Genomic DNA, 25,787 nt, shown 5'->3' with positions numbered 1-25,787 from the left:
CTGATATTAAAATATGAGTTGTATGCTTTTATTTGTAGAACAAAAAACTTTATTTATTATTGCAGTTTTTTACAATAGTTAGCTAAGGGTACAAACAACATTTGGAAAGATCATTAAGTGGTCCACCGAGACCCTCAGCAATTTTCAAGTGGTCCGTGGAAAAAAAAAGTTTGAGAATCACTGAGAGAGAGTGACCAGATCTGTACAAAGTATTCCAGGTAAGGGCATATAATTTTTCCATATAAAGACATATTTTCTGTATTATTCTCCATCCCATTCTCTATATATCCTAATATTGTTTGGTTTTGGTTTTTTAACACTCTGCTGTACGTTGAGCAGAGGTTTTGAGACACCCAGAATGGTGTCCAAGTCTTTTTCTAAAATGACGATGGTTAATTTAGAACACAACAATGTGTAGAAGTAGTTAAATTTTTTCCTTCCAGTGCACAGCACCTTGCATTTCTCAATAATGAATTTCATTTGCCATTGTGGTGTGTATTCACCTGCCTTTATTAGAGCTCGCTGAAGTTCTTCACAATCTTCTCTCGTCTTGTCAAAATGTAATAATTTTGTAATTTCTACAGTGTTGCTATCTCACTCTTCACTTCTGAAACTCTTCACTTCCTTTCTCAGCTACTGATAAGCATGTTCAACACCACCAATCCTAGTAAGGAAATTTGGGAACATTATGTTAAAAATTGACCATTTTTTCCTAATCTCAGTTTTCTGCCTCTTAGGCCTTCTCTTCATTGGGAGGGGAATGGCGGGGGTGGGGGGAGGGGAGAGAGTGTTCTTATCACGGGTTATCTAATACCCATGGTAAAATCACAGTGAAGACAAGGCAGTTTATATTTTAACACATAGTAGTAGGCTAAGGTAAATCCTAGGTGGCTTTATTGCCCTATAATGCGCAAGGGTAGCCAAGGCCTTAGCTTCTTTCTGAACTGGATATATACTCTCCAGGCCCCAACTTGTTGCTCTTCCCTGAATTTAAATGATCACTTTGTGCCTGCACGTCCTCTTTTGGCCCCTCACTCCCTGGCAGTACTTCCCCTTCATTACCTGGGCTGGCAGGGGTGGGTGGATTAACTCCTGTCCCAATCCTAGCTGTGGCCTGAACTGCAGCAGGGGCGGGGGTCAACTGCTCTGCAATGGCCTTCTCGGCCTCGGTGGCTTTTCCCTCAGCGTGCCGCCCGCTCGTCGGACAAGGGTCCTGGCCGACTCGAAAGGCAGGGGGGGACCCGCAGCATTGTGCCCCTAACAACGGGCCGGCTGGGGGCTCGGGGCTCGTAACGCCCCTGGGCATGGGCGCCAGGCCCAGCCGCAGGGCGGAGCCCAGCTGACTGGGGCCGGGCGCGGATGGCGGGGCGCTAGCGCTGCGCGCCCTGCAGGTGGCGCCGTGCGCCCGCCGCTTGGGCTGTGGGAAGAGGAACCGAGCTGGGCCTCGCTGCCTCCTGCTCTCGAGTTCCCGGCCGGGAGCGCGCGGCGGAGCCGAGGCGTCCGTGCGGCGGCGCCATGGGGAAGCGGGATAACCGGGTGGTGAGTGACGCGGGGCGCGGGCTCGGCCTGGGAGGGCCGAGGGGAGGCCGCCCGGGGAAGCGCTGCTGCGTCCCGCGCCTCAGCCCGGGCCTGGCCCGGCCTGGCGAGACCGGAGTGTAGCGCTCGGCCCGGCCCGGCCAGCAGCGCCTCAGCCGCGGGAGGGGGCCTCGGTGAGTCCTGCTCTGGTCCGCTCCAGGCGCCCCATCCCACTCCCCGTATCCCCGGGCGTGGGACTGTGCAGGGGCACCCCCCTCTCCCCCCGGGCGCCTCCGTAGGTCTGCACAAGGGTTAGACCAGGAGGGGCTCGTGTTGCTGAACGGTCTAAAGCATATTTATAAAATTACTGTCCGGGGATCCCAAGATGGGGGGCAGCCCCCAATATCAGCACAATATCAGTGTCGTCATATATCACAATGGCAGTTCCTGTCAGCATGAAAGCCTTGACTCTCTCTATGTAAACTGGAACCTATGATGATGGTGTTAATTGCAATATAATTGTCCTGCTAAAAACATCTATCAGCAGTATGGGATTCTTGGGTAAGGCATTTGGTACCATTCACATGGGCTGGCATGTTTCCCAGCAGAGTAAAAGACCTATAATGTGCATCATGTATTCTTGCAAAACTGGGCAGCCAGAGAACCCAAGGAATTTACTTGTGTCATATATGATAGAACCTTTCATCTCCCAGTCAAATCTAGCACAAATCACTAATGACTATATGTAGTTTCTGTCTGATATCTGTTTCGTGTTCTGTCATGAAAAAAGTTAGGGTGCTGGCCAGTTCCTTGCAAAGACATTTTCCTACCAATATTATTTTATTATTGGGTGAGCTAAGCTGATTTATGGAACAACAACAAAAAACAAGGCCTCTGGCCTAAAGTATTGGATACATATGGGTCCTTCTCTCTGCACAGTTCCTTGTCTCTACACAGAGGCTCTGTTGACTTCAGTAGGTTGTTCCCCAAAACAAGGGTTGACTTCCTCACATGTGATCAATCTGATTGTAGGATCAGACTTTAATTTTAGGTTGTCAACCTTCCTGTCCTTTAGGTCCTTCCTTAAAACTTTCTCTTTTCAACTAGCCATCCACCACTAACCATCTACAGATACTTTTATGCTTGGCCACATGTTCATATTTAATTTAAGCTTATTAAAATGAAAATTTTGCAACTAACAAGTTGTGTGATAAAAATAAACCAAATCACATTAGTTTGTTTCAGCCTTTCCCCCTTCTTTGCCTGTATTTCAAATTTAGGCTGTGATCCTGCAAGCTGTTCCCAGCAGACAAATCCTTTCAGTGACTTTAGTGGGCTCCCTGTGAGCATAGTGGTCTCCATGCAAAGAGAAATTGATAGTATTCAGGCCTTGGACTGTAAGGCCAGGTTTACAAAACTTTTGCCACTAATGTCAGTTAGGAATGTGATTTTCCTACCACATTTTTATGCTGGCAAAAGCCCTGGTGCAAATGCAGTTTTATTGGCTTTTGTTGTGTGCTTTTGCTGATATAGTTCCTTGAGTAAAAAAAAAATCTAGTATAAGCTGTAACAGAAAAGAACTGTTTTGCCAGTGTAAACTACATCCACAGTAGGAGTATTTGCTGGTATAGCTATATTGACAAACCTTTCTACTGTAGACAAGGCCTAAGGCAAGGGCTTTCTCTTTTTTGCATAAAGCACCATGCATGCCACTGGTACAGTAGAAATGAAATAACAGAAATCGCCACCCTAGTTCATATTGGCACAAGGACAGGTTGGAGGGAAAGGGGCAGAAGGCATCATGCTTGGGGGAAAAAGTACAGAAGACTCTGTGCCCACTAGAGTAATGGCTCTCAACCAGGAGGTCTGTGGCCCCTGGGGAGTCACGAGCAGCTTTCAAGGAATCTGCCAAGCAGGGATGGCATTTGACTCACTGGGGTCCAGGGCAGAAAGCCAAATGATATAGAATGTCTATGGTTTTTTGTTTGTTTGCTCTTTTAAAAAAAAAAATCTGGGAAATTAGACTCTTAAATCATTATTGAGTTTGCAAACTCAAGTACCCAAAAGTTAGGAAATTCCCTACACAACCTTAATTTGGCCACTTTCTGCATATGTATTACAATACAGTCTTTCATCACATGATCACATACTATTTTTTCCACAGGACCCCTGCCTCATTGAGTGCATAGATGGACCTGCTCTGGGAATGAATAGGGTTATATAGTGAAAGGGCCTGTTATCTGTAGGACCCCTGCTTGGTTGTTGTCGAATTTGAAGATGTACAGCTGTTGAGGCAGATGATTAGAGGAAGAGAAAGAATGGCTTCAATCCCTGCATTTGCCACAAAGATCATATGTGATGCTAGGCAAGCCACTTAAACCGAACTTTTCACAGGTAGCCACTAACTCTGTTCTTAGTTTCTGGGTGTCTGACTGAGACATGTGGTGTGATCTGTTGAAGTGTGAGCACTCACAACTGTTACTGAAGTCAATAGGAGCTGTGTTTAGAATTATATAGCACTTTATATGTTCAAAATACTCTGAAAAATCAGGTCCTAGGTGTCTCAAATTGGGCACCCAAAATTAGTGGATGGATACTTTTGACCTTAATCTTTCTCTGCCTCAATTCCCCATCTGTAAAATGGGGATAATAATATCCCCTTATCTCACAGGAGTGTTGTGAAAATAAATTAATTTTTGTAAAGCCGTTGCATACTATAGTCATGAGTGCCATGGAAAAGCCCATGAGGAAATTGATAATTCTATCTTCAGAACATAAGGAGAAAACAAAACCTTGAATAGCCTCTCACTAAATGAACACGGTCCATCATGTGCACTGAATGAAGCAGGTGTCCTATGGAAGAAATAATATGTGCTCATGTAATTACTGGCTGTATCATAATGTACACCTAAGTTAACTGAATTAGGGTTTCACAGACAACATTAATTCTGGCATTTTTTAACTTCTGAGTGCTCTTGACTTTTCAAACTTAATGTTTTTTTTAACATAGCTTACATGATATCTGTTTGTATACACAGATCTGTCTAGAGAAAGGAAGATACATGCACACAAGCCTTAGTGTGGCCATATGATTCTAGTATATTCGTGAACCAAAATTTTTAAAAATTGTTAGGGAATCACTTCCTTGCTTAGGTAAACTGGGGATTTTTTAAATATTTGGATTTATAAAATTTACCACATTTTGAAGTGCATAAAAAGAGAATACACAGACTTGAAAAGGAGGAACAGATGACAAAGCTTGATTAATAAAGCCATTATAACTGATCTATTGTTAACTTGAATATTTTAGGGATTAAAACATATGATTTAGTACTTAAATGCTGCTAAATTCACCAAAGTTTTGTTTATTTACATATATTAGGGTTTTTAGTTTAAAACAAATCCCATATGTAGTAGTTTTATTATGTGGTAATATTATCGCTAATTTGTACAGTCTTGGTTGTGTGCCACCATCAGGTTTTTTTTGGCCAAAGTGAGTCTAAGGCCTGAATGTACTACCTTTGCTGTGCCAGAGAGTAAGAGACTAGGGATATATGGCACTGTAATAGAGCATCGTATCCAGAAATCTCAAATCTTTACAAAAGAAGTGCTGAGTATCACTAGGCCACTGGATAGGCCCTTGTTCCTTTTGTGGCTAAGTAGATTATGTAATTCTAAATTGGAAACGTGTTGAGTCTGCCTGTCAGCTTGAATCATCATCTTCTCTGGCTAAATGCCTTCCATCTATAAGAAACATAGTCAGAATTGTTTTCAATAGGTAAGGAAAATTGTATGTGTGGATTTTTGTTTCTGCAGCAAAGTAATTCAATTTACTTCTCACTTTGCTTTGTCATCTCTAAGGCTTATATGAATCCTATAGCCATGGCCAGATCACGAGGTCCTTCCCAATCTGCAGGGCCAACAATACAGGACTACCTGAATAGACCAAGGCCTACATGGTAAGTGTGGAAATATCTGATTGCTCCTTTTGCAAAACCACTTATTTGATGAAAGATACTATCTTGTTAAGTGCCCTCCTTCCCAACATAAACCGTGATATTTTATAAAGGGATTCCTAGTATCTGGCCAAAGCATTTTTTCTAAATATCTGTCCTAATTTAATATTTTTTTTTAAATTGTTACAGTGTAAGATGATGGTATTTCAGCAACCATTTCTGAAAAGGAATATATTAAATTGATCCGTAGGCATTTTTAGCAACAATTTCTCAGGCCATGTCTACACTACAAATTTTGTTTAACTCAAGATACATTGGTGGAAAGTCACCCGAGTTAGTATATTGCATGTGTACATGCATACTTGGCTGCTTGCATCAGCGTTGCAAATACTCACTACTCCTGCTTGTGTTGATGCAGTGTGGTGTAACATCTGTAAACAGGGCCGGCTCCAGGCACCAGCCCACCAAGCTTGTGCTTGGGGCGGCACCTGGAGGGGGGCAGCGCGGTGCTCCGTCTCCGGCCGCCGGGGAGAGCGGGGCCACGGCCGGGGCTCACCGCCCTCCCCCTGGCGCTCTGGCCGCCGGGGAGAGCGGGGCCACGGCCGGGGCTCGCCGCCCTCCCCCTGGCGCTCTGGCTGCCGGGGAGAGCGGAGCCGCAACGGGCTCGCCGCCCTCCCCCCGGCGCTCTGGCCGCCCTCCCCTGCCGGAGTTTACAACTTTTTTTTTTTAAAATCACACAAACCTGCACAGCACTTTTCACTGTCCACCAAGTGTCACACATGCATGGAGCCCGCAGAGTTCTGCACTATTGTCATGAAAGTTGCGAACACCGGACTTACAGTCCTCTACTATTTGCAGTTCTTCCTGTGGGTCTGCAATGTGATGATTTCTTTGAGGATAGATTGATGAGAAACATAGTGAAAATCAATTCAGGGCTAATTGGTGGCATTCACGGAGCAGCTAGGGACAGTGGATCACTGCTTCTGGGCTGGAGAAACAAGCACTGACTGGTGGGATCACATTGAAATGTAGTTTTGGGATGACGAGCAGTGGCTGCAGAGCTCTTGAATGCAAAAGGCCACATTCCTGGATCTGTGTGCCAAGCTTGCCCCATCCCCCCAGGGAATAGGCACCAGAATGAGAGCTGCATTGACAGTTGAGATGTGAGTAGCAATTGCAGTGTGAAAGCTTGCAACACCAGATTGTTACCAGTCAGTGGGAAATCATTTTGGAATTGTAAAATCCATAGTGGCAGCTGTTGTTATGCAAGTGTATAGGGCCATTAATCGTCTTTTGCTGTGCAGGACTCTGACTCTGGTAGCATGCAGGACATAGTGGATAGATTTTCAGAAATGGGTCCTGAACAGCAGTGGGGCCATAGAGGGCACCCGTTTCCCTGTTTTGGCATAGGCCCATGTTGCTACAGAGAGCATCAGTAGAAAGGGATACCTTTCTTTGATTATGCAAGTGTAGATGGATCACCAAGGAGGCTTTAGCAATATCAGAGTGGAAGCTCCATGATGCTCGCAACTTTAAGAACACAGGACTGCAGAAAGCTGCAAGCAGGGACTTTCTTTCCCAACCAGCAGATTATCATTGGCATTGTTGAAATGCCAGTAGTGATTCTGGGGGACCCTGCCTACCCCTGGCTTCCTTGGCTCATGAAGCCATATGCTGTCCACCTTTACAGCACTCAGGAAAGATTCAGCTACCAGCTCAGCAGGTGCAGAATGACAGTTGAATGTGCTTTTGTTAGATTGCCAGCATCCAGTATTTACTTATGAGATTGGATCTCAGTGAGAAAAATTCCCAGTGGTTACAACTGTCTGTTGTATGCTGCATAATATCTGTGAAGCAAAGGGGGAAAAGTTGCTGTTGGGATGGAAGGGAGCAGGTGGAGTGTCTGTGTACTGAGTTTGAACAGACAGACACAAGAACTATGAGCTCAGCCTGGAGCTATGCAGCTGAGGGAGCCCTTGAAAAAGAACTTTGATGTGGTAGTGTGGGCTGTGCTCTTCCTCACCCTGAAGTTTTAGTTGCTGTTAAGAATTGTTAGTGCCTAGTGTACATTTATGAATATTGCGCTGTCTTTTAATGAACTTATGAATGATGTGGTGCTTGCTGTACATTTATAATTTATTACACTGTTTTTCACTGAACCTGTGAGTTCTGTCATCCTGCAGAGCAGGGGTCGGCAACCTACGGCACGTGTGCCAAAGGCGGCACGCAAGCCGATTTTGCCAGGCACGCAGCTGCGAGCCAGGGTCCCGGCCGCTGGCCCCGCTCAGCCCGCTGCCGGCTGAGTGAACGGAACTCCAGGCCGGCAGGAGGCTGAGCGGGGCCCCAGACCGGCGGCAGGCGCACCCCCCAGCTTCCCCCTCACTGTGCTCGGGTTCTGCGGCTCCCGGAAGTGTGGGGGGGGCGGCGGCTCGGTGAGAGGGGAGCCGGGGGGTGCATGGGGACCACCGCCCGCATGCATCCCTCCCCCCTGCCCGCCCGCCCCCCGGTCCTCACTTTTGATTGTTGAAATATGGTAACCCTAGGTGAGGGGGGAGCCGGGGGCCACATGGGGGCATTTTAACGTGTATTACTGGCACGCGAAACCTTAAATTAGAGTGAATAAATGAAGACTCGTCACACCACTTCTGAAAGGTTGCCGACCCCTGCTGTAGAGTTACACGTAGTTGGTACTTTGAGTAGAGCTAGGCATTCTGCACTATATGTTGTGAAGTAATAAAGATAAATTCATTTCCAAAAAATAGAAAGTTATTGCATACCTAAAACAGTGCAAAAAAAAGTGTAATTAAAAAAATACAATAAAAATGTCTAAAATAAATTAACGGAATCCAACTTTAAAATTAGAAAGATAGAAAACATTCCTGTCCATTTCAGTCCACTTTCGCTTCACATACATCATCTGTGACTCTCCCATGTCAGTGCATGTGAGGCTGTGGTTGTCCCCTGGCATGGAGTGGTAGGGATGCAGCCCGTGATGCCACATGGAATGTTGGCGTCTGTAGCAAGTTGCTAAATTGGTGTTCTTCATCGACTGCAAAGAGACGTGAGTATGTGACTGTTGGACCTGTAGGTCAACAAGAGTCTTCAGCATTTGTGTTTGCTGCCTGAGTGCATCTCCCTCTCCTTTTCCTGCGGGGACACCTGAGCCCTTCTCCATACTTTCTGAAATATTTACCCTCCAGGCCCTCTGTTTACAATCCAATGCAACACTGGCGTGCAGGATCTCACTGAACATATCCTCTCTAGTCCACTTTTTATCCTCCTCATCATGGTCAGGCATTCCGCAGGGGACCACTCAACACCATAGAGGTAGCAGCTACAGATAAAACAGATTGATGTATCGTTGGATTTACGGTCACAACAGAAAGCAAAAAATAAGTTTCAAAACTCCCTTCCCTTATTCCTATAAAAGTTTTAAATAAGACTAGCTTATTAAAAGTTCAGTTTTGGAGTGTCTGCACAGCACCGCCCTGCAGCCCCAGCCATGGGGAGTATGGCCCACTGGTTGCATGAAACAATAAAATTTCGGGCCCTATTTCCATGTGTACGAGTACCAGGCACTATTTTCCACAGGCAGTGGTGACTTTAGCTGATATCTCCTATGAACAATAGGCTGTTTAGTGCAATGGTGCCTGCCAAAGTCATAATAGAGTGGCATGGTAGTCTCCTACCACGGAGGAAGAAATAAGGCTGCTATCTCTAGACACCTTCAGGAGAGGATTGCAGTGTGCCTCTATGAGATCTCTCAAGAGGTTACAAGAGACATCCCTATGTACGTAAACAAACTGGTCCGCATGCCTGCTCCTTGCCAGCCCTACAGGGGAATGAAATGCAGATGACAACTCTACCTCTGTTTGTTGTACCATTGCCTCATCTCAAACAAGTAAAACAATGAAAAGTCGATACCTGTTGTGATGCCAGCAGACCAGGTGCCAGCTCATGCCAAGGCCCCTAGGCCTCACTCAACATAGACAGATACATAGCAGGAAACCAGTCTGGCTCACCTGTGTGTTAGTATTGTTAAAATAGATATTAGAGTTATAAGAATGTGTTTAGACTTTATGGAATGCTTGTAGGATGCTGCATGTATTAATCCTACTTATAACATGCCATGTTATAAAGTAATGTTTAAATGTTTGCTCTGTAGCTATAAAAATGTTTGCTAATGCTATGTCTACACTGGCAATTGAACGACAAAACTTTTGTCTTTCAGAGGTGTTTTAAAAAAAAAAAAAAAACCCTGAAAGACAAAAGTTTTGCTACGACAAGCACTAGTGTGAACAGAGTGCTCCTGCCGACAATGGAAATGCCACTTGTTGGGGGTGGAAGTTTATTGTCGGCAGGAGAGCTGATAAACAGCAGCTACACTGTATGACTTTTAGCGGCACAGCTGTAGTGACACAGCCATGTTGCTAAAAGCTGAGTAGTGTAGACATAGCCAAAGACTGTAAATTCCCCACAGGCAGGGGAGACGCATTACCAAGTGTGAAATGGTAGTTTATCACAAGAGGTGTTATCTTCTTCCCCCCAAAAAGAAGCTCTACAGACATCAGACAAGCCATTGTGGACAAAAGACTTTGTTGATCGCTTCTCCCACACCTCTGAAGCGGGTATGTGCACAACCCCTGTTCCATCACAGCCTGAATGCTGGGAGAAGGGAATAAAAAATGCATGTTAAGGAGATATTGGTATCTTTATGCTGTCTGGATTCTGAGGGGCAAAGATTCCTAAACATAAGCTGGAGGTCCCCAAGCTGCTTGGCTTGAGTTAGCCGTAAAAGACATAAAAGTTTGCTTATTATAGAAGCTTCCATTACCTTTTGAACTTAAGATTGTACCTCATTAGTGTGTGTACGTTTACCTACTTTAACCTTGTAAATAACGCTCTCATTTCTTTTTCCTAGTTTATAAACCTTTAGTTTGTTACAGGATAGGCTAAAATCATTGTCTTTGGTTTGAGATCTCAGTACAGTTGACCTGGGGGTAAATGACTGGTCCTTTGGGACTGTAAGTAACCTGAATATTATAGTGATTGTTGATTTAAAGAACCATTTATGACAGAGGCAGGCTTGTCTGGGTGGTAAGATAGATCAGAGTAACTAAGGGGACTGTCTGTGGCTTCCTATTATGACTGTTATAGTGCCTGAAGAGTTCACACTTGTTACTTGGTTGGTGAAATCTAAGTTTGGGGTTCGTGCCCTATTTCTTGACAGTCTGCTCTGAGGTTGGCACTCACGGTTGTGATCCACTCTAGACAGTGTGATGCCTGTGTCCTGCTAATTTGGTCTTGGGTGGGGCGCACCGTCTTTACATTTGAACATTGTGAGGGAAAATGCAAATGCACTCTTGCCTGAGGTTCCTTTCCCTTCATTGGGCTAACCCATGCTTGTCTGGTGGGATTGGCTAGACTGCGGTGGGGTCTCAAAAAGATCCTGCCTCACAGCATAGCTGAAACCCCCCGTCTGCATGTCCTCACCTTCGTTGTCCTCCTCACTGTTCACAGCAGTGGTCTGTGTCTTGAACTCTTCAGAGTTATCCATAGTGGTCTGCGGGGTACTGGTGGGGTGTCTTCCAATTATGGCATGCAGTTCATTGTAAAAGTGGCAAGTTTGCAGCTCAGCACCTGATCAATTGTTGGGCTCCCTGGCCTGGTGGTATGCGCAGCACAGTTCGTTTGCTTTCATGCAGCACTGCTGCTGATCCTTGTCATACCCTGTGTCCCCTAAGCAATCTTTGTATAGATAACCACCTTTTCACAACTGGTCTAGCTGAGCCTGCACAGACTCTTTTCCGGAAAGGCCCAGGAGATCCAATACCTCCTGTCTACTCCAGGCAGGCGTGCTTCTAGTGCATGGAGCCCGCAGGGTTAGTTGGCCAGTTGCGCACAACGATGGACAGCTGCTAGGTGTGCTCGCCAAAGTGGGCAGTTAAGAATATGTGGGAGTTTTAAAGAGAAAGGAATGTGGCTTCTAGGTTCTGAGACCCCTGGGCAGAGGAGTTCACAATTGTGATTAGAGTGGTCACTGCCAGGCATTGTTGGTCAGCTGCTGGAGGTCTGTTAGGGTTGATATAGGTCATGCACTCATTCTTTGTTGACCTCAGTAGGTCAACCATGGCTCAATGCCGTTTGGGGACATGGTGTTATTGCCTCGCCGTAATAGTGTTACATCGACCTGAGACAAATTGAGTTTAGTCACTTGATATAATTTGATGCAAGGTGACTTACATCAACCTAACTTTGTACTGTAGACCAGGCCTAAGAATAGAAAAACTTTACATCTCTATTTTTTGTCATGGCTAATATTGCCTGAATTGTGGGTGTGCCCTCACCAGTTTTTTTTAGTAATTTTAACAGAATCACACATGGAAAGAAATTTTTCTGGATACATTTTTAGAATTGAATTCCACCTTGCAGAATTGTCTTATTAAGAATTATACCATCTCTTAAGATGAGTTACTGAAATTATCTTGTCTTCAATCCACTTTATCTTATAATACATCAAATTCAAGCATACATTACCTATCACCAAAGTAAGGACTAGACCCTGCACAGGAATTTATTTGCAGGACTTACAATTTACATAATATCTTAAAGTTTAACATAATCCAAAGATAACTCTCTTTCTCCTTTCATGGGAAATTCAGCTAAAGATAAACTGAAGAAACAACTTGGATTACTGACTGTGCATTTCAGTGGAAATTTAAAAAAAAATCTTAATGTCTGTTCAGGTTTTTTAGATGTATAGATATCTGTGTAAAACCTTTGTATTTTTTATATAAAGGGAAGAAGTGAAAGAACAACTAGAAAAGAAAAAGAAAGGATCGAGGGCATTGGCTGAGTTTGAAGAAAAGATGAATGAGGTTTGTGACTTGATTAATTTGTTGGTGAATCATTTAGAAAAATTAGAATGATCCTTTGTATTCAACTGTCATTAGCAGGATGAAAAGCCCATTGTGTGTGTGTGTGTGTGTAAGATTCTTCATGAGCTAACTTTGTTATTAAAATATTTAAATTAGAATTACAGCAGTTACAGAGTAAAAACCATCTTTTCCTTTCCCCTGTTGTTCTCTACAGTATATATCTGGTCAGGTCTAGTTTTGAAAAGGTGCCACCTGAATAGAATTTGAGCTCTTGTAATACACTAGAGGGCCGCACACTTCATAGCTTCTTTGGCTGAGCTTATTGCATATCCCAGGGGCTTCTTGCATCCCTCTATTCCACTCCATGTGTTCCCTGTGTACCACCCTCCTATCCCCTCATATTTCAGGGACTCCCTGTAACTCCCACCCAATCTCCCCCTGCTGGAGTTCTGTGTAGTCCCCCATTCCACCACTTCTCATATCAGATCCCCCATTCTGCCCCCCCTTGCCAACATTCTGTTTACCCCCGCATTCAGCCACACGAGATTCCCCAATCTCCCCTATCCATCCTGGATTCTGTGTGCTCACTCTTCCACCTTCCCACCCTACTAGGGTCCCATTCTTTCCCACGTCAGAAGCTCTGCTTAACCCCTATTCCCCCATATTGGGTTCCGCACTCTTCCCCTTCCCCCCGCCTCCTGAGTTCTGTGTCCCGCATTCCACCTTCCCACCATACCAGGGTCTCCTATCCTCCCACCCACACCAGGGGCTCTGTGCACATCTCCATTCCAACTCACCCATTTGTCTCGGAGATGCATTATTCAGGGTTTTGACACATTAAAGTCTATTGGGAGGATGAGCAGGGGGATATTGTTCTATTGGAAGGTGATGGGTGCTATCAACCAGTTGCCTGAATGAGAGACAGTCCAGAGGTGTGTGAAGCTGTGGCTGTGCTAACCAGCTGGCAGGGGCTCCAGGTGTCCCCCATTTTCCCCTTTTGGTTTTCTGATTCCCTCCCTAATTTATAGGGTTCTGGCCATTGAGACCTAGAACATTCCATAAGGGTGGCACACAGGAAGCTTGGTGGTATAGGTTCTTGGAGAAAGAATGCAAGGAGCCCCTGCTGGGTGCAGTCCATTCAATTTACAGAAGCAATACTGTGTGAACCTCTATACTCAATGTGAAATCTTTGCATCAGAGGCTGTCCAGATCCTTACCCATCATCTTTGAATAAAGAGACACTCATATTTGGTGGTACTTCATTTTGTAAAAGCAGATTACTCACATTGCTATAGTGAAATATGTATGTACAGCTGTAAGTTTAATATCCTAATACAGATAGTCAATTAAGGTGTTTGTATATATATATATATATTTATTTTTGTTTAAATAACTGGCGGATCCAGGAGAAAATTAGCAAGTTTTGCTCAAATGAATATTAATCTGCTTATATAAAACGAAATATGTAATGTCCTAGGTTTAGGATTAGTTGAATTATCTTTTTAAAACCTGCAAAAATAATACTTGTTGGCTCTGTCACAGACGGAATATTTCAAAGGTTCTTGTTAACACCAAGGGTTTGAAAATTATGCCAATGGTCACTATCACTGTTTTTCAGAATTGGAAGAAAGAACTAGAAAAACACAGGGAGAAATTATTAGGTGGAAATGAGAGTTCCTCCAAAAAGAAAGAGGTAAATATCTTAAGTCTGGTAAAGTATTCATGAGTTGGATTTTCCTGATGTGACATTCTTACACTGAAACAGCCATCACCAAAGAACACAAGTCAAAATGCAAATTCAGAACTACTTTCCTTGTCTGTGACATGTTGAGAGACCATGATACAATGTAACAAAATTGTCTCTTTCTTTTTAGAAAAAGAAAAAGGAAAAGAAGAAATCAAATAGGGTGAGCAAGTTTTCAGGTTTTTAAGTTTTACGTGTCTGGAGTTCCTGAAAAGACAAAATAAGAGTGTAATTTGGAATTTTACATAGATGTTTAAATAACTATGCTTGTGTTACCTGTTATCTGAGAGTGGTAGTTTAGTTTGTATTTGAGGGGAAAAGGTTTAAAAATAAGAAGGTCTTACTTTAAAAATAGAGAATTTGGCTAGAATGCCATACATTTGTTTGTTTGAGGAAATATCACTCATACAGCTTAATTTAAGAAAATCTCCGCAGGCTAGACTCTTGGAACTAAGATAACATTTGCAAATGCAGAGAGTATTTGGATGTTCCTTTAACTATTTCTCAAACAGACAAAATGCTGCATCTCACAAGCTTTCATTTTTGTTGTGTTTGGTCAAGTTGTCTTCATCTTCCTCTTCTTCATCAAGCTCTGATTCTTCCAGCAGTTCATCTGATTCTGATGATGAGGTGAGAACTAACATACCAGAATTGTAATTTTTGTATTTTCTTTTAAAATATGCTAGTGTATAATTCTATTATTTGCTGGTGCCACTTACTCTCTTATTCAGGTTATTATTAGGGTGGTGCATTCAAGAAGAAATGTATGGTTCTTGTTTTAACATGGAAATAGTGATTGTAGATTAGTCAGCATTTTAACAGAGGCCCCAATTTAGCAACTACTTATGCATCTGTTTACACACTATGAACAATCCCATTTACTTCAGTGGAGCTGTTCAGTGCATACCTTTAAGCACGAGTAAGTCGTTGTAGGCCTGGGGCCATACATCTCAGGAACAGTACCCTGTTAGATAATTTGTCTGTTAGTACCCTGTTAATTATACCTGAAGGGTTATTGGTTTATCTGTGAGATCTGAAACTATAACTCTTTCGCCTTTTAAAAACTACAGTTAAAGACCTGATATTTCCTATAACCAAATTAATACATGATAATATAGTGAATACGCAATGTTCAAACAAACTTGTTAAAATAATTAACTTCTGGCCTCACAATTGTGCTCTCTGCTATTGTGTAACAGACTAACATTTGGTCCAACAATTTGTTGCAGGCCCTTAGCTTTCATTGAATTCAAAAGGAGTTGAGAGCTCTGAGCCCATGATTGGGTCCCTTAGCATTGGCACTTCACTCAGAAGGCTAGCAGAGACTAAGGCCTTGACTACACTTGGGACTTCCCAGCGCTGCTGCGGCAGCGCTGTGAAGCGCGAGTGTAGCCGCTCTGCGAGAGCTCTCTTGCAGCACTGTAGGTACTCCACCTCTCCGAGAGGAATAGCTTGCAGCGCTGCAAGCAAGTGTGCAGCGCTGCAGGCTCTGATTACACTGGAGCTTTACAGCGCTGTACTCGCTGCGCTCGGGGGGGGGGGGGGGGGGGCGTTTTCACACCCCTGAGCGCAGCAAGTTGCAGCGCTGTACAGCGCCAGTGTAGCCAAGGCCTTAGGAGTGCTACAGAGATATCAAACCTGCTGGAAGGAGTGGTAGTAATAATCCCTTTGATTTATTGTGAAACGGTTGGTTATAAAGCAAGCCCCCAGGTGGCTTTCAAGTGATGCTTTGAAGAAAGGAAGTATACAGTTGGGAACAAGAAAGGTAAATCTGCAGAGCTCTCACAGGGAGATAGAAGACTTGCCTCTTTCTTTACAGTGAGGAAAGAAACTTCTAGTGCACAAAGAAGTATAGAAATGAACATGACATTAATATATCTGTTCAATTAATAATTTTTCTGTGCACCAAAATAGATTTTTCTGTGCACCAAAATAGATTTTATAACAACATATTAAAAGAACACTAATGAAACAAGTATCAGGGGGTAGCCATGTTAGTCTGTATCCACAAAAACAACAAGGAATCCGGTGGCACCTTAAAGACTAACAGATTTATTTGGGCATAAGCTTTTGTGGGTAAAAAACACCTCACTTCTTCAGATGCATGGAGTAAAAGTTACAGATGCAGGCATTATATAATGACACATGAAGAAAAGGGAGTACCTCACAAGTGGAGAACCAGTGTTGACAGGGCCAATTCGATCAGGATGGATGTAGTCCATTCCCAATAATAGATGAGGAAGTGTCAATTCCAGGAGCGACAAAGCTGCTTTTGTAATGAGCCAGCCACTCCCAGTCCCTATTCAAGCCCAAATTAATGGTATTAAATTTGCAAATGAATTGTAGTTCTGCTGTTTCTCTTTGAAGTCTGTTTCTGAAGTTTTTTTGTTCAAGAATGAACAAAGAATTTAAGTTTTGGGTGGCAGGTTTATAAACTGGATTCACTTTGATTTTTACATAGAATTGTGTATTGGCATTTCTTTAAAGAAAGATATTTTCCCCTCTAAATTAAAAGTAAAACCCAGGCACACGATTATTACTTTGGAAAAAAAAATCTCTTCATTGCATTTTAGGCTAGATCACTTTGAAGATGAAGAGTCAGGCCCTCTAATATACTGTGGAAAAAAGTAATAAACAAGGAAACTAGAAAAATTTGGATTTATCACTAATATAAATTTTGAATAAATGCAGAAAAATTATGAATATCGTCCACTCTAAGAGCCAATCATCTCTGTAGTGCTGTATTCATCAAGAGAGCATACTTACATATAGGACCTTGGGTTTCTGTGTTCTTCAGATTGAATATTCAGTTATAGCTTCACTGTGAACAAATACAAACTTTTTCTCTAAAATGTTTACGGATAGGATAAGAAACAAGGGAAAAAACGGAGAAAGAAGAGGTATCGCTCCTTGCGGAAATCTTCTGAAAGCTCTACTTCTGATTCTGAATCAGATAGCAAGGTAAAATGTAATGATGTATTAGTGTTGGGAAGTTTTCCTTTATTTATATTGTAAACATTATCTGATTTTGTTTTTGCATATACACTTCTTTATTTCTCTTTCAAACATACAATGCTACTTTATGGGAGCAAGCAATGCTTCCAGCCTTCTGCTTCCATACTCCAAGAAGTATTATCCCTATTTGAGCTCAGTACACTGGCTAAAAGGAATAGTTTGATCTTTAGAGAGCAGACTTGTCAATGATTCCAAACTATTATCACTAACTTTTGAATTATAAATATACATTTTTGCCTTATTTCCTGCCCAAACAAGCTCTGTTTTAGTGTAAAATAAGCTAACATTTAAAACCTATAAATGTCTTAATTCTTTGTCAATGTGGTGTTTTCACATGTAGTTTTTTGTTGTTATTTTTTTAAATGAAGGTCTGACAGGATATCAGTGCTCAAAATACTGCCTTACCAGATGTCTGTGGGAAAAGTACTTTCCCTTCAGAAATTGTACACTCTGCAGCACAAATTGAGCCTTTCATAAATGCAGTTATGGGGAGGTTTCCCTTCTCTTTGCTCTATTTGGAGCAGTGCCTACCCAATTAATTAAACTTTCTGGTATGAATTTTGGACTTCATCCTGTGTAAACTAGAAAATAAACAAATTGTAAGGAGCCTGTCATCTGTCAACAATTGTTTACACTGTAGCAGGTAGTAATTTATATTTTTGGCTTAAAAACTGGTAATCTAAGAAGCCATTTATGAAAACTCTTTGGGGCTCAGTCCTGTCTTCATTTATCTGTAAAGTACCTAGCTTAGTGTATGTGCTATACAAATAATAACTAGCTCTTTATATAGTGTTTTTCATCCATAGATATCAAATAATTAAATCATTCCTCATATGCATATATACACACACACAAGCTTTTGTTAATGTAAGTTTGAAAATTCATCCCTCACACATATGGGGGGTGGGGACACGACATTTAGACACCACCTGCTGCTGAATTGGAGGACAAAAGTCTCCATTCTTTCTCTCTGCCGTCAGCTGAGGTGAGGTGGGTGGAGAGACTCACAACCTTACCATTTCTTCCTTCCTAGTTATTCTACATCTCTGATACTTTCTTCATTCTGTTAGCCCTGCTTGCATTCTGCCTTTTCTGCTGGCTCATATTCCTCTTTGCTATGCTTTCAATAGAAATTACTTGTCTTGTATTATCACCAGACGGGAAGGAACAGCAGAGAGGCACTCCGTACATGGGGATCTCAACAGGGGAAAGCAGAACATGAACTGTTCTATAGGGAGTATGCTTCATCTTAGGCTTCATCCTGTTCCCTAGGATCTCCCAAAGGGCTCTTTTCTCACCCAGGGCATGTGGACTCTCCCATGATAGCGTGGTTTTTTAAAAGATTTTTAGGAATAGAGTGATGGTGGCTGACCTCTGTATAGGTTGTCTGCGTGTTCTGCTGAGCAACATTCTATTCCTTGATTCCCCACAGGCCTACCAGAGTAAGAGCTGTGTCTCTGCATGCTGCAGGGCAAGGACAGAGGCGGTTGTACCAAAATGGTAGTTTTTTCATAATGTTCACGTGAATTGCAAGGTAAAATATCTCAGAGCAATTTGTTAGCTCTGTAACCCAGAACAACCATAACAGCTTTGAAAAGTAGGTCCTTTTATACAGTGAATGATATCTGGTCAAGATTCTGTTGTGATTCATACCATTGTGTGCTGAAACCATTATGTAAAAATTAATTATTTTCACCTTCTATTTAGGACTGCACAAAAAAGAAAAAATCAAAGGAAGAACATGAAAGAGAAAAGGTAAAATATTAAGTACTTGCAAAATAAAAATCTGTCTCAAAACTGTATTATATACAAATACAGACAAAGGACCACATTTTTAAATAGCGGCACAAGGCTTGCGTGTATGGCAGTTGTGAACTTATGCTTGCACATTTGAGGCCAGATTTTCAAAGGTGGTCCTCAGCTTCTATTTAAATAATTGTTGCCAACTGCGGGTTGCTGAGCTCTTATGAAAATCTGGTCCCAATAGCTGCTGAGTACAACAATTAGTAGTTATGTGGCAAATTTGCAAACTTGTTCAAGCAGATAGGGTTAATTCAAGAACAAATGTCTAAGTGGCTTTCAGGTGGTCTTCTGTTTTTGTTTTGTTTTTTTTAATTTATACCGAGGACTGAGAGTCATCTTATTAGCCTCTGCCTCCAGCAAGGAGAAGTCTTTCTTAAGGTAGCGGGGCATCAGCTCCCTAACACTGCCAGTCACTCAGCACTCTCCTCTGAGCTTATACCTTTCCTTCTTTCATCATCAGGTTACCACAGGTGCACTTCAATCCCCGAATCCCTTTGAATCGTTCCCTTGATATCCAGCCCTAACACTAGCTACTCACAGAATTTCTGGATCCCCTGCACCCAAAGATGAGGCGTACCCCAGTTTACCATTGTTAGCATAAACTACTGCTCCTGTAAACCACACAGCACTTGTGAGAACATAAAATAAAACAAAAGAAGGTTTATTTAAGAAATAATAAAGATTTAATGAGAAATGAGAGAGAGAGATGGAAACAAGTACTTACAATACAATACAATAGAAAACAAAATCATAAAAAGCAAACCTGGGTCTACACTTACCAGTAGTTACCCTTCCTATCTAATAAAGTAGATTTCCCCCCAAAGTTCAGTCCATTGCAGAGCTGGCTGGTTTCTCAAGAACCAGGATCCAAACATACATGAAAGCATCTCTCTGTGCCAGGAGTTTACAGAGTGCCTTTCCCTACACTCTGTTATATTGAAAACAGACTTTTGTTTCTGTTCACAGAAAGGGTGAACCCCTGCCTTGTTGTAGTTTCTTGTCTGCCTTTAGGTGGTTTTGATTGTTTGTCATTGTCCCTGATGGTTTTCCATTGATTATGGCAATGGTAGATAATAGCACCTTGCATTACGTAGTTGGCTGACTAGGGAGAGGTGATAACTCCCTCGTACTTGAGTGGGTCATCGAGAAACGTTGCCCCCAGTGACTAAGTTCTACACCAAATCTATAGAGCGTACTTTCAATATAACTACATTATTCCTTAAATACTATCTATACATACATCTCACAGTGATTGAGTCTTGACAAATTGTGAGCTTTCTGTAGGTACCTTCCATGTTACTCTTTATGGATAAATATCCTGTAAGATGTTTTTGGTGTAGCGGATTTGTCAGGTCCAAGGTGAGAGCTGTTTGCAAAGAACCGGAGATCCTTTGCAAACAGGTCTCTGTGTCGCATTCACCTCCCCTGTTCAGTCACCTCTGTTACCTTTCTGCTCAGGTAACTCTATTCAGTCTGACTCATCAATTCTGTTTCATGCACACCAAATGCACCAATTCTCTTCTATGTCCTCCCCCTATTCCAAATTCAGAAATACTTTTTCCTTGCCCTACTAAATCTGTTACCTCTCAGTAGCTGATCTTCAAAGCAGCAGTTCTTACCTCCGCCTCTTCTCCCTGCTTAGGTTTACACATACAGTGATTGTTGCCACATTTCTCTCCAATTTTCCCTTATTTCAATACCTGTCATCCTGGCTGCTTCACTTGCAATACCACTTCCTCAGTGCCTGTAGAAAGGGCTGAGGGTTCTACTCTGTCCCCTCATTTGATTAGATGGAGGTAACCAAGACTACTGAGTCTCTGATCCCACCATGGAGGATAGAGAGCACATGATCTTCCTTTTCCCTTCCTAGCCTTGAAGAGCTGGGTGGAAAGAGGAGGTTCCATATCAGCTTTGCAAAATCCCATTTGCCTGGCCCAGTGCAAGTATGAAGCTGGCCTGGACAAGTATGACCAATGTTATCAACTTCTGAAGGATCTAAGCTTTCTTTTTTCTTTTCTTTTTTTTTTTAAGTAAGTTTTAAAAACTTAATATTGCAGCTACAAGCTGGTATTAAACAGCTACTGCTGTTCCCAGTTGGATCTGTAGGGGGAGCTGTACTCTTAGCTCAGTAGCAGAGCAAGAAGAGCTGCAATACATATATTCAAATTTACTTAGTCTGCATCTCAATTTCATTTGAATTTGTGCAACATATTTTATTTTAAATGTTTGTTTATGCTATACAATTTCTATTTTAAATATTTTAAAATGTATTGCAATATTTTCCCTATCTTAAAAAAAGTGTAGTAGTTATGTAATGAAGCTAAGCAGTATCAAAAAAATCATTTTTGCTAAGAGTCTCTTGAAAATTATTAGACAATGGCATTGATTGCTGCATTCAGTTTCTTGGTGCTGATGCATAATTACTTCAGTAGTTCAAATTTTTCTTTTTAATAAAATTGAGACTATTTTATATTTGTATTCTAGATATACTTAGTCCTGCCTTCACACGAAGGGTTGTGGACTAAATAACCTCTTGAAGTCCCTTCTAATCCTACATGTCTATGATTCCATAATTTAAATGAAACATTAAAGTCAGTGTTTTTGTCACAGTCTAAGTGTTCTATTATTTTAAAGGCTGTACTTATGTGTTTTATTTTGTGTAGGACAACAAAAGTCTTAGTAGGAAAAGGAAGAAAATTGATCGTGGGAATGGACCTTTATCATCTGAGTCCTTATCAGACTCAGATCCTACAGAGGAGGTCAGTGTGAAATACAACCTAGATTTCAAATTTAAAAAAAATATATTTGATAAGTTAAATGTGCATAAGTGAGTAAGCTAATTTGACTGTGCTTCACTCATCCATAGACTAAGTGGCAAATTATGTATTATCTTGAAGCTGTTCAATTTAATTTATTCAGATTAATTGGATTTCAGCAATGTGACCTATCTCAAAGTTGTATAAGCACTAGCCTATTTAATAAGGACTCTTGCAATTCATTAAAGTTAGAACGCTCTACCACTTAATGATTATTTTGAACTATTTTGTTATAGTTACAATTCTGAATACCATAATATTCACTAACATCACATTGAATGCTTGACATATTGACAGTTTATGGGACTGTCATTTCATTACTGTGTGTACAAAGGCAGGGGATTTCCAACTCATTTCTATTAATGTTAGTTATCACTGGACATTGATTACATTTGCAATGTTTGTTTGTTTTTAAATCAAGAGGGTTAATCTGAGTTTAGTCCCTGTTCTAATATTGAAATCCTTTCATCATCGTGGATTGATTTAAATCAAGTACTTGTAATCACCGATTTTAATCATGATTTAAATCAGTAAGCAGGAAACCTTGATTTAAATAGTTTTAGCTCTGTTTTGCTTTTGTACTTTTTATTAAAGGTTGATTTTCATTGGTTGCTAACCATAACAACATGTTTATTTACACCTAATTTAGACTTTATACTAAGTTTTGTACCTCTTAGTAGGATACACTGTATCGATACACATTTATTCAAGCAGTTATCTAGCTTACCTTACATTTATTGAGATCTTAATTTTTACTTTTTTTATTATGTTAGCAAAAATGATGATGAATGAGGTATTTACTAGATGGTTGATATGGATTCTTTTTATCAAAACATGTTTCGTATTTAAAACTGATGTATTAAACAAAGGAAATATCTGTAGTTAGTGAATTAAACTGATTTGTTTCTGGACACTGTGTCTTTTAGGATTGTAGAACTAGTAGATCTCATCCTCTCACTCCGAGCTTTTATTCATAGCTTGGAAGAGGAAAGCAAGTTTTCATGCTTTTTCAACTCCCAGTTGGTTTCTTAACTTTGAATCAACTGTTCTTTGAACTGAACCAGTGGAATAAACTGAAAGGAAGAAAATATTCTTTTTCACTTACAGAAGAGGCTTCCACTGTCAAAAGCTGAGTTAGCATTTCAGCAAACTATGGTTCCAGATACTCAGACAGTGACTTCCTCCAGTTCAGTGGTATGTCTTTCTTTAAAACTTCAGCAGCAAACATGCACTGCTTAATATTATTATTTTTTATTTAAATAATTTTGATATATTATAGTAAGTTACGTCCAAAATTGACATAATTTCAGAAGTGAATTTCAATTTCAAGTTTAAATAACTTTATTTTTTTTAAAATAAACCTGTATTTAATTTAAATGTTAAAAATTGATTTTATTTAAATTATCCATTTTTATCCACCCTGTTTTCCATATAGAATTCCAGACTATGTGAAGGCTAGGGAAAATTGGAGTAGTTATGGATTTTTTCACATAGCTAGTTTTAATAATTTTACTGGCATCTACATAATAATTCCCTGCTATGCTATATGTTGTATAAGTAGACAGACGTTGTTTCCTTGAAAGCACTCAGCATTTTTTATTTCCAAAACCAGATGATACTGGATAGAATTATTTGCAGAAAATAGCACAGATATCCCAGTGTATTTCTTCATTGTATGCTGTACCATATTGTGCCATCATGTTTTATAGCCAAAGCTAAAAATTTTTACTTACAGGTATGTTTGGAAATATTGTTCTGCCACAAAAGCTTATTAATAATTTTTTTTAGGTACAAGTGAAAAAGAAAAAAAACAGTGAAGAAAGAGAGAAAGTAACAGCAAGTATCATTCCTATTCTCATATATTTAGAAAGTGTATTAGCTATGTGAAAAATTCGTTTGTACTTTTGTAGTCTCGACAACATTCTTTACGAAGTTGAACATTTTATGGGAAATTCTACTCTCAGGTACACAGTTGTAAATCAAGAATAACTCAATTTACTTCTGGAAGCTCCTTGGCCTTTACATCAGTGTACCTGAGAACAGAATTTGGCCCTGTATTTATAGATTCCAAGGTCAGAAGGAACCATTGTGATCATCTAGTCTGACCTCCTATATAACACAGGTCACAGAACTTCCCCCAAATAATTCCTAGAGATATCTGTATATTATCTAAATACAGTTATTTTCTAGATGCAGTAAATGTCAAATATGTTTACTTATGTTCACATTAATAAAATGGAACATTACCAGCGTATATCATATGGGACATTACAAACCCCCATTATCTAACTGATTTCTCAAAAATTCATAAAGTGTTCAAGTGACTTAAAAGATTAGGAAACAAAATAGAGACAATGACTATTTCAGACCTCTTACCAGACCAAAATGGAACTATGAATGATTTTTTTAAAGTTAGTATTCTTTTTGTTTGTTTGTTTTATACTATTTATTTATCTAGTAATCTTTTATCTGAAATAATTTTGGACAAAACACCCTTTCAAAGTTCTTACACCACTTCTTTAGCTGAATTTTAATAGATGGGTTTTGGCTTATGAAATAACTTACATTATTTAACTGTTTTAAAGGATAAAACAAAAAAGAGAAAGAAGCACAAGAAACATGGTAAAAAGAAGAAAAAGAAGACGGCTGGTTCAAGTTCAGATTCAGAATAACACTTAAAAATCAAGCCTGTCCCTTCAACAAAAGTGCAATGACTAAAGGAAACTTCAACTGTGAAAATTATCGCAAACTTTACCACACTGCATGAGTTTTCCAGTGTTTTAGAAATATTACTAGACTTTCAATAGCCAGCCAGGTGCTAATGTGCCCGAAAAGTCCATTGTTGTTGCCTGCTGCTTAATACCTGGGGTACATTTTTTTTTTTTAATTACAGTAGCCAGTGTTAGTTTAAAATCATAAGAGAGGGTGGTCCAGCTAATATGTAAAATATTAGGAAATAGAGTGCAACCTTTTAGATACTAAAAATAGTGTTTTAACAAGTTAGTAATATAGTCCAATTTTTAAATCTGCAGAAATAAAATAAAAAATTCATCTTGAAGAGGAATATAACAAGAGTATTGATACTTGCTGACTACTAATGCCATTTGTGAAATGGGAATAGAATAGTAACAGTTTTAAAGGTTACTTTTGTAGAAGTATTTATGATAATTTTGCCCTTTATTTTCTTTTGGGAGTGTTACCATTTTGCTAGCTGAATTAGGGTGCCTTTGATCCTTGCAAAATCTAACTATTTTTAACAGTACAACAGCTATATTTCCTAGGGAGATCAGAACTGGTATCAGCAGGTTTTCCTGAATAAACAATTCTGGGCCTCTAGCATGTACTTTTTCATTAAGTAAGAGCGGTGACACACTGCAGCATAACTTGACATCCAAAAATTAAAGACTTTACCTCCACTAACTGAAATGATGCTGAATACTGTGCTATTAATATGCATTATATCATTTAAAGTAATTTTGAGTTTAAATGAACATTTTTGGCAAACACTGGTAGCTTTTTTCCTTTGCATTGCCATTGAGATATTTAGAATTATTTTGTATGTTTTGTACCATTTTTAAATAACGTACAGGTTTTCAGTTGTAACTAGTGATTTATTTTTTTTATGAATTATGTTCCAGGTGTGGAGTTTCATGTATGTATTTACTTTATTCTTATAGTAAATTCATTTGCTGTGATAAAATGCACACTTGCTGAAAATATTTAGCATGTAAAAAGCAGGGTTTTGATATCTAACAGCTTCATATTGAAGCTGATTTTACTCTAAGCAAGTTCAGTGGCAGACCTGTTATGCGGATGTGTCTTGTTATATAAAACTACTGCCAGAATCTCAGTAAAGATACTCTAAAAAGTTTGTCTTTGTATTTTTGGACCACAGGACCATGGAATATTGACACAAACAGATTGAGCTCTTTTACTTGCACCTGCAACTACTTCAGTAACAAAACCAGAAAAGAAACCTGATAAATTAACAAAACATACACAAAAACTAAAAGAATCCTTGGACTTCAGCTTTATACAAGTGCGCACTCTCGCGTCCTCT

At 40.5% G+C, this 25,787-nt stretch overlaps 1 protein-coding gene and 1 long non-coding RNA gene across 6 annotated transcripts; one reads left to right on the top strand and one right to left on the bottom strand.

The window, feature by feature from the left end:
• Positions 1-9: 9 nt before the first annotated feature.
• Positions 10-1,393, bottom strand: LOC135981295 (uncharacterized). Its single transcript, XR_010598254.1, has 2 exons — positions 1,063-1,393; positions 10-664 (listed from the first exon to the last, which is right to left on the bottom strand). It is a non-coding gene; the product is annotated as an uncharacterized LOC135981295 (long non-coding RNA).
• On the top strand, positions 1,379-25,595 carry FAM133B (family with sequence similarity 133 member B). Of its 5 annotated transcripts, none has more exons than XM_042857197.2 (12): positions 1,381-1,539; positions 5,377-5,474; positions 12,271-12,349; positions 13,968-14,042; positions 14,224-14,256; positions 14,655-14,723; positions 16,959-17,054; positions 18,816-18,863; positions 21,575-21,670; positions 22,835-22,921; positions 23,516-23,563; positions 24,313-25,595. In XM_042857197.2, the coding sequence occupies exons 1-12, from the start codon at positions 1,516-1,518 to the stop codon at positions 24,397-24,399; spliced, it is 840 nt and encodes a 279-aa protein (XP_042713131.2). In that variant the 5' UTR covers positions 1,381-1,515; the 3' UTR covers positions 24,400-25,595. The 5 variants fall into 5 exon arrangements, with proteins under 5 accessions (XP_042713141.1, XP_042713131.2, XP_042713137.2 ...); XM_042857203.2 differs by lacking the exon at positions 1,381-1,539 and adding an exon at positions 2,045-2,076; XM_065583085.1 differs by lacking the exon at positions 1,381-1,539 and adding an exon at positions 3,745-3,909.
• Positions 25,596-25,787: the final 192 nt, after the last annotated feature.

The sequence above is a fragment of the Chrysemys picta genome, chromosome 2 (genome assembly GCF_011386835.1).
Source record: "Chrysemys picta bellii isolate R12L10 chromosome 2, ASM1138683v2, whole genome shotgun sequence".
Classification (NCBI taxonomy): Eukaryota; Metazoa; Chordata; order Testudines; family Emydidae; genus Chrysemys; species Chrysemys picta.
This window is presented reverse-complemented; position numbering and strand designations above follow the sequence as displayed.